Source organism: Rutilus rutilus (genome assembly GCF_951802725.1).
Source record: "Rutilus rutilus genome assembly, chromosome: 7".
In the NCBI taxonomy this organism is placed as follows: domain Eukaryota; kingdom Metazoa; phylum Chordata; class Actinopteri; order Cypriniformes; family Leuciscidae; genus Rutilus; species Rutilus rutilus.
In genome coordinates this window covers 34368308-34381460 of record NC_140221.1, presented here as the reverse complement: position 1 = coordinate 34381460, position 13153 = coordinate 34368308, and the positions used below count along the sequence as shown (strand labels likewise).

Sequence of the window (13153 nt, the reverse complement as noted above, 5' to 3'; positions counted from 1 at the left end):
GAGCAACTCCTTTGATTAAGGCTATTCAATTAGATTTTTCCTGGAATGAAATCTAGAAAACAATTCTATGTATACAATCTCTGTGCCTTCCTATAATGCCATGCTTTTCTATTATGACAAAAGGACTGGAAAATATATGAATTTGAACAATTCTACAGTATTTCTCATACTGTGATTTGCTTGATCATTCAAAACAGTTGCTCTTATAGGAGGTCACATGAGTGTGATGTCCACTACTATCGACATGCCGCTATGTTTCAGTGGACTTTACTGTTTTACTGGTGATCGTGGACCTAAAAGAAAGAGCCATGCTCATTTAAAGAAAGCAAAGTGTAAAAGATAGTTAAGTTTAAGATTTTTTGGGGGAAAAAACACCCAACCTCTATTTCCTGCATTGTGATGTCATCATCAAAGGTGAGTGGAGAGATGAGCAAACACACAGGGAAAAAAATAAATACAACAAAATCAAACAGGAAAACCAAATACAAATTATATTCATTCATCACGTAGACAACAAGATGTGATAGAGGATACATGGGCACATGGTGCAGATTTAGCATTAATTAAGCACTTGGTAGGGGCTAGATGCATTTGATGTGATTCATTTTATGTTAAATAATAGTTTATGTAACATATCTGATTGTTACTCTGAAAGAACATTGAATTTGTGCCACCATTGATTAAAAGAAAAGTAATGGCACACCAATGTGTACGCTATTCATGGAAAGTGCACATCCTGGTGCAATAACAAAAAAAATTGCATGTTATGATGAAAAAGCTGGACTTGCTAATGAACTGAGGGAAAATAAGTAAATGTATAATATATTGATAATTAATTCTCTCAGGTGGATGCATATTCTGCTACTGGGAATAAAGCATGCTGGGGTATACAATTCTAGGTATACTTGAGATCTGAGAGAAGAACTGGTTCCCTACAATTGTGCTTGAAGCATGATTCATGTGGGAAATGGGATAGGGAACGTGAGAGAGAAGAAGCGTACACTCCGCATTGGGCTGAGTGATAATGGCAAATCCCACAAACTAAAGGGAGGAAGGACTGGCAGGAGGATTGACATCTTTTCTTGACAATCGTCCTTCCTGATTTTTACCCACCCAGGATTCACCAAACACTCTCTCTGAACGCGATGGCTGAGTCTCTACCTAGAGTGCATCCTGACTAGACAATGAGGCATCTATAATGCCAAAAAAATGCTATCTAGCCATGCAGCTTGTTAGGTTTTAAGACAGTGTTTGATCTTCCCAGCAGTCCTTTCCCCTCTGACCCTTTTCCTCTCTTACGCGTGTACACAAGCACAAATCATTCTCCCGCATGACTCATTAGGAAGTAACAGGGGAGTCGTTCTGAGCAACACACTCTCTCACGCGCGACTGCTACTGTCTCCTCCAGCACATCCTCTTGTCTTTATCGATCTGTGTATGTGTTCGAGTGGTACTTTGCTAGTCTCTTCACATACTTTCAAAAGTCACTTCAACACCCTTGATCTCTCTTTGTTTCCATTTACCGTGTAGTTGGGGTTTCCAGTCTGCACACGCATTTCTGCCAGCACCCAGATGCTATTGGTGAGTTTGATGGACTGGTACAGCATGTCCTGCCCCTCCACTGTTCTCTTAGCTATGGTGAAGATATTACTGCCTTGTAACTTGTTGCTGGCCGCATCTGTGAGGAGAGAGAAGTTACTCATTAACAAAACAGACACGCACAGCAGGTTTTCTAAAGACAAATTGAACCTGAGTGAGTCTCTATGGCAACTCTGTTGCAAATGTGTATTTTTACTTATATGTTGTCATATGAACCAGTCAGTAATTAGTCTGATGTAAAAGAATAGTTCACTCAACAAAAGATCTTAAGTGGAATGTCTGAGTTGCCTTTTTTCATAGAACAAAATGATTAATCTGCACAATGAGATAAACGACTATAAACGATACCTGGTTTCACCAATTCACTAAAAAGAACAATCTCAAAAGATTAGTTTGAATCAGATGTGACCAGTTGACTGAGAGAAGTCAATTATGCTCACCAAGACTGTATTTATTTGACCCAAAGTGCAGTAACAGTTTTACTGCATCCTTTAACTGTATCCTATTTTAATATATTTTAAAAGTAATTTATTCCTGTGACGGAAAAGCTGAATTTTCAGCAACATTACTCCAGGCTTTCCTTCAGAAATCATTTGAATATGCTGATTTGGTGCTCAAGAAACATATCTTATTGTTATCAATGTTGATAACAGTTGTGCTGCTTAATATTTTGGTAGGAAACGTGATGAATTTGATGTACAAATTGAGGAGTACATGAAAGTTCAATGAAAGTACAAATGAACAAAAGTAGTAAAAAAGAAAAAAAAAGAAGAAAATCACTGACCTTAAACTTGCAACCAGTGAGAAACCAAAAAAAAAGCGGTGTTGTCTCTTTACAGTCTACGTATTATTTTGTGCCACTCAGACTTTCTCTCTCATCACATTCAATTTGAACCGCAATCTCAAATCTGGCATAACATACAAATATTTTGCTGAGGGCAGTAGATTCAAATAACGATGCACGAAACACCTATATTTAATATCAAGCCACATGGATATAAGAAAGAGTGTCAAAAAAGGGAGAGAGATTTAAAAAGAGCACTAAAGACACCCACTGTGCAATTAATTAGTAATACCACTGAGAGTGTGTGTTCATGTTCATGCCTGTGTGACTCACAATTATTTTATGCAAACAGTTATGCGGAAGAGGATCATTCCCAAAGCACCTGCCTTGAGTTAATTACACCCAGACATGCCACCTCAGACCTCAACAGAAGACAGTGTGCTCATTTAAAAGACAGAGTGTGTGACAGTCAAAATAATACAAAGCTCAGATAAGGGTAGAGCTCTTCCTTTCATCCCGTATTTTCTTATTTGTTTGATTTCCTCTGTTTCATTCCTTTCCATCTGCCTACCCATCCAATTCACTCATGCAAGGCAAATATTTATTCCTATTACCTGAGTTGAGGTGGATGTCTTTGATTTGGAACTGTGCCTCATTATCATTTGGAATGTCCTTCCAGGTGGCCAGGAACACCTGACGTTCTGAGGAGCAGAGGGACAAAAGGAGTTCATGTGAGAGGACAATGGTGAAAAAATGGTGCTGGATAAAAGGACACGTTCATACTGATTTCAGACTGGCTTCTCAGGCACCACATTGTCATGTCTAAAGAGCTTTAGAGATAAAAAAAACAATATATATATATATATATATATATATATATATATATATATATATACTTATTTCTTGGTAGAAAGTAGGAAAAATGACCCATATGGATTTTAATTTTTTCCAACCTTGCATGGTGCCCCACTTGAGCTGTGCCCACATGCCCATATGGGTAATCCGAACCTGATTCGAGAGTGCCTTGATACCTTCATATCTCTATATTCTGCCTGCAAAGGCAGTATTTTTCAGACACAGCCACTGTGCATCTGTATAATATCCTGCAGAGACTGAACTCCATTTAAGAGACTTCTGGTGAAAGTCTTGTATGCATAAGCAGTCCCTATCACACTCATCCACTTCTCCACATAACCACAAACATCCTTTCTTACACACTCATTTGGACACAGATCTGGCACATGTGCTCACACTCCCATGGACATAAGAGTCAAAACTTAAAAGCAATACCCACACAAAAAACATAAGTGAACGCACTCAAAATAAATGATTGAAGGATTGACGTCACAATCACCTGAAGCACTTATCCACTTATGCTTATGTCTGAGAGGACACGGGCAGTGATTAATGGGACACGAACACACACACACACACAAACACTTACCCATCTTTCCGTCCTCTACAAAGAGCAGGCTGAGGGGAAACTGGCAGCTGAAGTAGAACACGTCAATGTTATTCTTCACAGCTACCTGCAACACCAACAGAGAGAGAGAGAGAGAGAAAAACACATTATGAGTGTGATTTAAGACACACTGTGGTTGTGGTCAAGACACTTAAACCCTGTTAAGAGCAGACGGGACGTGTCTATAATTTTTGAAGCAATAAATGGGCCTCTCTTTCTCCAGTGCTTTCAAAGAATGACACAAACACACACACACCACAGAATAGTAGGGAAAGCTGGTCCTTTGATCATCTCTTTCTTTGACATTTTGCTTCTATCTCTCTCCTCATTCTTTTAAGTGCCCCTGTGGCTTTGCAGAGGTTGGGTTCAGCTCCTGTGCGTGGAGTTCACATTTGCACGCCAGTTTGTGAACTTCAAACATGCACGAATACCTCAGAGGCAGTGCTTCACTAAGAGGATGGAAGATGCCCAGTGACAGTTCAGGAAAACAGTGAGTGAGTGAATCTGTCTTGGATAATCAGACTCAAAAACACCTGTCCTAGTGAATTAGAAATATATTCTATATTAATGCCTATATTTTTTCAATGTATAAATGTGAAAAGTCAATGTTTCTTGCACCAAAAAATGATTGTTCTATGTTTTAGTTCGACAAAATAGATGTTTTTTGTTTAATATTTTGTATTTTTAGGGGATTTTATTGTATTAAATAATATTTATGCAGTAGTTATAATCCATTCATTCACTTTTTGAGCATGGACCTGAAAATTTAATTTCCAACTTAAACTGCCATAAATTTTAAATGCTTTGGAGCACAGACTTAAGTTTGGTCTCTTTTTAAAGATGACAATTGACATATTATTGCTGAAGTGAAAAAAAAAGAGTGAACCTGAAAAAAAGATATTACATTTTACATGTATTATGAAAAATACACACAAAAAAAACATTTTAAATTTTCATATGAAAAATATATTTTGCAAAACACGTTTTACTCTAAAACTGTAAGAAAATCAAAGCCATTAATCAAAATAAGCTGTGTTCCAAATTTTACATTGATATCTCACAAAATGAGCTTTCAGTAAGATTTTGTTTGTGCGCAGTACCAAATGTTTTCAATAGATGAAATGAATCTCCCATTCATTTCCAATGCGGCCATTTTTTACCGTGAACAATACAAGTGCGTCTATTTTTTTCCAGGTCCATTTAACCTTTTCAAATCATGTCCATATTTATTTATTTTTTTCAGCAAGTGACAAAACCTTCGGCTTTGTACCATTTCAATGAAGTAAAAAAAAATAAAAAAATAAAAATAAACGTAACGTAAACTTTCAGTCAAAAATGACCGAACAGCACCACAGGGTTAAGCAAGAAATAAAAATAGAGGGGCCCACAAACAACACATCATTAAAACAAATCAGACCAGATTAAATAAAACCAATCATTACTTTTGTTGTTTCCATTTTTGTGTAATTGCAGCTGAAAAAAACACCACCACCAAATTTGTATCTGATTATGGCTGTAAATCTTTTGAGAGCATGAGGGATTGAAAGGCACCCAGGGGAGCTTTGTAAAAGCTGACAGCAGGTGCACAGCATCCATCAGAATAAAGACTCTGCAGCCCTGGAGAGGGACAGGATGTCCCACATACTAGACATCCATACCTGCTGCACTCCACCTCTGAATAATTCATCCAACCAAACCGCTCTGAGCTGCACACACCGGCTTTGTTCCGGCCTCCCTCGTCTAACTGCAGATAAAGTACTATATATAAAAATTTGTATAAAGACAGACAATGTACTAACTAATGTGAAATCAGAAATACATTTTTTGTGTGCAATCGTCAGGAGTTGAACTTAAGTATTAGAATCTGTTCCTCTTCTGTTCAGATTTATCTTCAGCGTTACTGGCCTCGTAAATAATGACAATGAGTCAAGGTAAAGGGAAAAAAAGTATTTCAACCAGTCTATGAGTAACATTCACTTCCTGTGATGCAATTACAGTGAATAACTGATCTATTATCGGCAGCCACGTGTGAAATTAATAATGTCATGAGCCTCTCTAGGACTGGAAGTATCAGCTGTTGTAATCCACGCATACAAAGATTGAAAATGCACGGTAAGCCAAAGCACATCCAGATCAAACAGGACGTGCTGAATCTGTCCCTCTCTAGGACAGGACATGCTGAATCTGTGAGCTGCCTGATAGTCAGGTATATTATTATTGTTACATCAGTCCTGCAAAAAAGGAGATATGAAATTCATGTTGCCACCTGTGATTCTCCTGAGCTCTCTCAGACACTAAAACCCCTGCTGATGACTTCAATGATAAGCACAGAGCGGCAAGTGAAAGAGACGCATTTATGATGAACCATTTGATGCCGATCTGAAACGTGTATTCTGAACACGACACTCACTGATCTCTCTCCAGGAAAGCTCAATACATGCATTTAATCTGAAAATGGAATTAGAAGGACCCTGAGGGGCTCTATAAAATCGTAAGATTAAAACACTATCTTCTTATAATCTTTTTAGGGCTCAGAGAAAGAGAGAGAAAAAGAGAGAGAACTCCTACTTTCTATATTTTGCATTTGCTTCATCCAATCAAAACAGTCCCCAAAGCTCGACACAATTTTCTCCCTCTGTTAAATTACTACCAATTAGCGATCGCTCTGTTCCACAATGCATATGCCGTGCCTTGTAGTCTGTGGGCTTTGTGATTTATTCCCCAAATGCAGTTACTGGAGAGAAATGTGAATGATCCACTGAGAGAGATAATAAAGTGCAGCTAATTTAGACCTATTTGCTGTACCGCTACAGACCTACAACCCTGATAGAGAGAGGACTGAAATGGACATGGATGAATTGACATGGGGAGAAAGGCAGACAAAAGCAATGCGAGAGACCAAGCAGCCTAAGGGAACCACTGATGATTTTTTTAACGGAATATCAGAATCTGAGTTGCATCCCTCTGTAACCACCCACACTCAATGTCCCTGCTGTATTTGTATTTTGGGGGGGCTGCTCACCGGGGGCTTGCTTTATTGCTTTATGTCTTGAAATGAATAACAGCACAACACTCATTTTATACTGTGTGTGAAGTATAATGGTGCAGAAATGCAGTGGACACATTACCTGCAGATTGTTGAGCGGTTCCATTTTCATGACGGGGCCGTTTGTGCTGAGAGGCAGACTGACATCAATCGTCTGATTGGGGCTCAGAGGAGTCAGAACCTGCAGAGGGCCAGCAGGGGCCAGACCAAAACTACAGAAAAAACAGAGACACACAGTTAATGGTACACTATGTAACGTTTTTTTATTTTGTGAAATTTACATAACGAGTCAATACATCATTAATCCTTCTTCCAAAACATGTTTTTGTCTTACCCTGACTCACTATGGTAAGCCTATTAAGCGTTTATATTTTAGACCAGGCAGGATGTTTTTTCCTGGAAATTGCTTGCATGCGTCACTCGCCCGTGCGCGTCTCGTCGTATCCGTAAATAGAGAAAAGTTTCTTCGGCTACTTTGATGCGTTTATGGTGTGAGAGTGGCATAATGAGCGAGAAAGGTTGACATGGACCATGCTAAATCTCAAACCTCCGGAGAATCACCCATTTTAACTTTTGGTGCATCACAAGTTAAGACCAAATCAATATTTAGCTCAGGATTAAACATTTTTTTTATCTTCCACAACCTGTAAATTAGTAAATTAACATTTAAAACAAATGTTTAAAGATGTACACTGACAGAGGGACCTTCCAGGAACATGAATATCAGAGACTTAGTGGTGTATGCTTTCAACTTGGACAAGTAATCAACCAACCATCAACCACCTTAGCAACTACATAGAAACACCTGTCCTGGCCACATTCCCTCCATTGGCCCTTATCAATTATGGCCTCCAAATAATCCCCATCAACTGAATTGGCTCGATCACTCTCTCTCCTCTCCACCTATAGCCGGTGTGTGGTGAGCGCACTGGCGCCATTGTACTGTGGCTGATATTGCATCATCCAAGTGGATGCTGCACACTAGTACATAGGAAATGCACTACACATTTATTTAATAAATAAATAAATCACTCACAACAGCCTAGCATTGTGGCAGTGAGAAAGCACCACTCTAAAAATCTATAAATTGCGCTTGTAATAGTTGAAAGATCAAAGTAGAATATATGACAATATTCTACATTCAGGCTTTACTAAACGAGAAGTTATTTTCTAGACAGAAGTCCTCAATCGATGTGAAACCGCATTAAAGTCTCTTTAGAATATCAGCATGTCCTTGAATGATCCCACTGAAAACCAGTATGAATGAACATGATGTTTTCCAGGCAGGTCTCCAAACTGATTAAGAAACACAGAAGATACTGCAAAGCGAAAAGCAAAACCTTGAAGAGACCTCCAAAACAATCTCCATCCCAGTCACCCGTTCTGCCTCTGGACTCACCTGTTCCTGTTGAACTGAATGGCGAAGTCAGTCATGACACTCATGGCTTTGTTGGTGAGAGACATATCCATCTGAATGATCCCACCGCGTCGGGCAAATGTCCCAGAAATCTCGAGCCCTTTAGCCTTCATTGCCGGTAACCACAGCTGAACCCACAGATAAACAGGTTAAGAGTTTGAGGGAACGAAAGTTAGGGGCACACACACAGGATGTCTGTGTTTATGTTCGTCTCATTATCTGTGTACACATGCATCAGATTGCATTGCACATTGCTGTTTTTTTAAGCGTCTCCATAAGAGTTGCATTTTTAAGCCAATTATTTTTTCTTTTCAAATTAAAAAAAATGTGCTCAGCATTCTGTTGGAATATGTCAAGCTTTAATTGAACACCACAGCACATTTTGTGTGTACGCCCCCAAAAGTCCTGGAAACGCTGCTGCATTACAAATTGACTTAAAGCGGGGAAACTGCTTATAAAAGACAGCTGAAGTCATAAAGTTATTGATTGAGAATATTGATGGATTCTATACTTACAGCTTTAGGAACAACGTAGAATCCTGTTGGCATGCCAACACCCCCACCAAGGTCAAAAAGGTCACCCAATCCACCTCCAACAGGAGGAGCACCACCGAGAGCAGCAGGCATGGCTGTTGGGGCCGCCCCCAGACCGGCACCCATCTGAGCAGAGGGAGACAAGCATTACAACCTATTACAACCTTTCTATCATCAGGAAAGAGACAAGCAGAAAACTTAACTAATATAAAAGACATGGAGGAGGAATTTAACAGCTCTTTGATTAATGAAGGCAAACCCCTCTGTTGATGCTAATACTCCTCGGATGAAGCACATTCATCAAAGTCTGGGTGAACTTTGCTAAAAGTCTTTGTCTGACTTACCGAAGGACTTCCGCCGATGTCTCCTCCCAGCTGGGAACAGAGAGAGGACAAAAAGTAAGGATCAGTGAGCATGAAAGATGGTGATAATTATGACGTGGTTGATGAACGGGAAACTAGCTCAGTGGTTGAAGTCAGTGAGCTGCTAAGGAAGTTGTGAGACATCTCAGAGACAGTTTCTGTACTCTTTTTACATTCTAATGACTCTCAGTTAGGGATGGGCGATATAATTATATTGAGGCGGCGATGTGAAGTGTCTATTGATAACTACTTTGTTGTATTGTTTATATTGCAGTATGCAAATATATCTGTGTAACGCAGAATTGCTTACGTTTTTTTGACACGTTTGGTCCCCTTAAAGTTGCGTTGGATTTTCTCCTTCTATCACTGTTTTCCATGTTTGTAGAGTAAGTTTGTGAATAGATATATAGGCAATAATCTATATTATATAGTATATAATATAGGCTATAATATAGGCTACACAGCTTTTTTTAACACAGGTTTCACGTGCGTTTGGCCATTTAGCGAACACTTACGTCAATGGTAGTTCCTATTGTGCTACATTAGACCCTCCTCTGAAGTAGGAGCTAATTTAGTTTCCTCAAAAGGCGTTCCTAGAACCTTGGCGGTGCGAAAACGCCAAAAAGTGGGTACTTGGAACTATGAAAAGGTTCCTCGGGTGCAAAAGCCCCTAATGTCTTAAGTGAACATAACCAGTTAGGAAAGAATTTGGATGTTTGTCAGTATACTGGATGGGTGTATTAAGTCTTAAAGTGACAGTAACCTAATTTACCTGCTGCTGTCTATGCCCTTAAAAATAGGAAAGAATAAAAAAGAAAAAAGAAAGAATTAATCACTGCTCTTGACTGAGCAACTTCTGTAGCTTTAATAAGAATCAGTATATATTTAATTCATACAGCAAAGACTATGCAGTGTTTTATTTTACATTTGATCATTCAATTTCTGTAGTATTCCTTATTTGAATGCTACTGTCAAATAGACCTACTGTACCTGAAATACTTAAAACACTGTTGCTGTCATTGATTTATTGTATTTGTCCAATTGTTTATATTGTTAAATAACTATATTGTAATATATATCATTATTAATGTGACATAAAATGACTCGTATTGTTAAATAAGATTTTGGTCATATCGCCCACCCCTACTTTCAACATTTAATTTTGTATGAGACGTGCCTACTTGTGTGTGACTAAAACTACCACTACAACCTCAAAATATTGAAATAAAATAAAAGAGGAAAGGTGCTCTTAGGGTTTCTTCATACTGATCTGAGACTAGTTTATGTTGGGAAACAGGGACTAGACTGATGAACTCAAAAGGTGAGAACACCCACACCGACCTCTCTCTCACTATAATCAGAAGATGGTTGGGGAGAATGCACCTCTGTCCTGTGGGAAACACCCGGCTGATAGAGGAATGAGAAATGGATGAAACACTTCCAATGAATTAAATCAGAAGAAATGAGGGGAATGATGCTGGGGATATATATGACTCTATAAATATTCATGAACTTTACAGTTATTAAAACTATTAAAGGGGTGGTATAATGCCCTTTTCACAAGATGTAAAATAGGTTTCTGATGTCCCCAGAGTGTGTATGTGAAGTTTTAGCTCAAAATACCCCACAGATATTTTTATATAGTATGTTAAAATTGTCACTTTTTGAAGGTGGGCAAAAACAAGTTTTTGTGTCTGTCCTTTTAAATGCAAATGAGCTGCTGCTCCCGTCACAGAGGTGTGTTTGTGTGTTAGCAGATCCGATTACCTCACACACTGAAAATTTCAAAAACTTTTAGCCTTTTATGTTCAAACCGGAGTCAGACAATGATGGAGAGACTCAAGAAGAAGTGACAATATGTAGAATGCAACAGGACATTTCTGAATGGTTAGTTGATGAATTTATATTGACTTCTAGTCATTGATTAGCATATTCTGACATGATAATCTATAAATCGTGTTCCCGGGGGCGGGGTTTATGTAAATTGTTGTAGTCCTTAAAAAACGATTTCTTTAAAAGCAAATATCTTCCTTTGCTTTGAACTGTGAGCGTTGTAACTTTGCAGATGTTGTTTAAGCTCAAACAGCAACATGACACACTAACTAAAGTTAGAAAATCTAGATCTAGAAAATCATAATCAACCACCCCTTTAAAATAACTCAAAGAAAAGAAAAAAATGTGGTTGCATCAAGTCCAAGATTTTTCATACAAGGTGTGTGATGACAACACAAACATTTCACAGCCATCTTGGAGATATTTTACTAATGTTGACATTCTTTAAATGCAGAAAAAACAAGTGGTTGTAAATAACAGCACATTGCTGGGGCTGTAAATGTACTCGTAAATGGAAGTAGCTGAAGCAGCCCTTTGTTGGTGTGAAGAGTACATTGGTTTCCCATACTAATATACAGATCCCCATTTAGACTAATGAAATGGCATGATATGAAAGTGTCTGCTTCTTCTTTCACTTAGTTTAATTACCGTATCTGATTCATCGCCCATCTGCAAGTGTAGCGTGAAAATAAAAGACAGGAACAAAAAAAAAAAAAAAAAAGAGAGAGAAAGTCAAAAAAGAGAAATAGAAGACCAGAGGGGAAATACAGACAAGGAAAGTTAACTCTAATAATGCAAGACCATCTGTGACTTCTCAGCAGACACAATTACACTGCTTAAGGGACTTTGGATGTGTGTTTAAGGGTGAGGGGGCTGATCTGGGATCAGAATCCACTTGGATGATCTCGACTTAGAACCTGTCAACAGCGACACAAAATAAATGTCCTACAACACATGTGCAAGCTGAACAACTGACAAACACATTACCGAAAGCCTTCTGTATACGCACACACAGACTGTTAAAGGAACAGATGGGTATATTCATTCTAGTAATTACTCTGTTTTTCCTCTTAATTAATCTAATTTCACCATAAAGGGATGATTATGTCTGGAGCAAAGTGAGAGGCAGCGTGAGATAAACATACCAGACTATCCAGACCTCCTCCCAGTAGGTCCATGGCTCCCATCTGCATTGAGGGCTGCACTGAAGGGACAGTGGCAGTGGGCGGGGCCAGATCCAGGTTCAGCAGGTCACCTAGGAGATCACCCTGTGATGGAATGACAGCGGGTGGAGCTTCAGAAGGTCCAGACTGGCCAACATCAGGGCTCTCGGCACTCTCAACACTAAGAGAGAGAGAGAGAGAAATGATCAAATCATTTATTAAAAAAATAAATCTTTTTAGTTTAAATTTTTTTTTTTTAAATGCATTAAAACACATTTTAAAATAAAATATGTAAAATACAATTATTAACTGGAAATAAATAAATGTAAAACTAATTAAAACTGAAATAAAAATAAATGAAACTTAAATAGCTATATTTAAAAAAAAATAGAAAAATGGCAAAAGCACAAAAATGACTAAAAATGAAACTAAAATCAACATGAAAACTAAATAATATACAAATAAAAGCTAATTCAAAAGATTAATAAAACTAACACTATATATATATATATATATATATATATATATTTTACAGGTCAAAAGTTTGGAAACATTACTATTTTTAATGTTTTTGAAAAGTTTCTTCTGCTCATCAAGCCTGCATTTATTTGATCAAAAATACAGATTTTTTTTTTTATATTGTGATATATTATTACAATTTAAAAGAATTGGTTTTCAATTTATTATACTTTAAATTATCATTTATTTCTGTGACGCAAAGCTGAATTTTCAGGATCATTACTCCAGTCTATCACATGATCCTTTAGAAATCATTCTAATATGATGATTCATTATCAAAGTTGGAAACAGTTCTGCAGCTTAATATTTTTTAATAACCTGTGATACTTTTTTAGGATACTTTGATGAATAAAAAGTAAAAAAATAGAAGAAGCAAATGGTTTAAAAATAGAAATCTTTTGTAACAACAATATACACTACTGGTCAGTAATTTGG

At 37.7% G+C, this 13153-nt stretch overlaps 1 protein-coding gene across 9 annotated transcripts in view; it reads right to left on the bottom strand.

The window, feature by feature from the left end:
- The window catches only part of ap1b1 (adaptor related protein complex 1 subunit beta 1), a 31593-nt gene that overhangs the window by 5218 nt on the left and 13222 nt on the right, over nucleotides 1-13153 (bottom strand). For 3 of the 9 annotated variants that reach the window (XM_084413547.1, XM_084413548.1, XM_084413543.1), the window contains exons 14-23: nucleotides 12182-12380; nucleotides 11685-11705; nucleotides 9186-9215; nucleotides 8824-8967; nucleotides 8291-8436; nucleotides 6974-7103; nucleotides 3828-3912; nucleotides 2998-3084; nucleotides 1524-1678; nucleotides 178-389 (exon numbers count right to left, since the gene is read on the bottom strand). In XM_084413547.1, the coding sequence (XP_084269673.1) occupies nucleotides 294-389; nucleotides 1524-1678; nucleotides 2998-3084; nucleotides 3828-3912; nucleotides 6974-7103; nucleotides 8291-8436; nucleotides 8824-8967; nucleotides 9186-9215; nucleotides 11685-11705; nucleotides 12182-12380 (1093 nt within the window). In that variant the 3' untranslated portion in view covers nucleotides 178-293. Of the gene's footprint in view, nucleotides 1-177; nucleotides 390-1523; nucleotides 1679-2997; nucleotides 3085-3827; nucleotides 3913-6973; nucleotides 7104-8290; nucleotides 8437-8823; nucleotides 8968-9185; nucleotides 9216-10544; nucleotides 10611-11684; nucleotides 11706-12181; nucleotides 12381-13153 lie in introns of those variants that run through there. The other 6 variants (XM_084413549.1, XM_084413545.1, XM_084413550.1 and 3 more) reach the window with 4 other exon arrangements.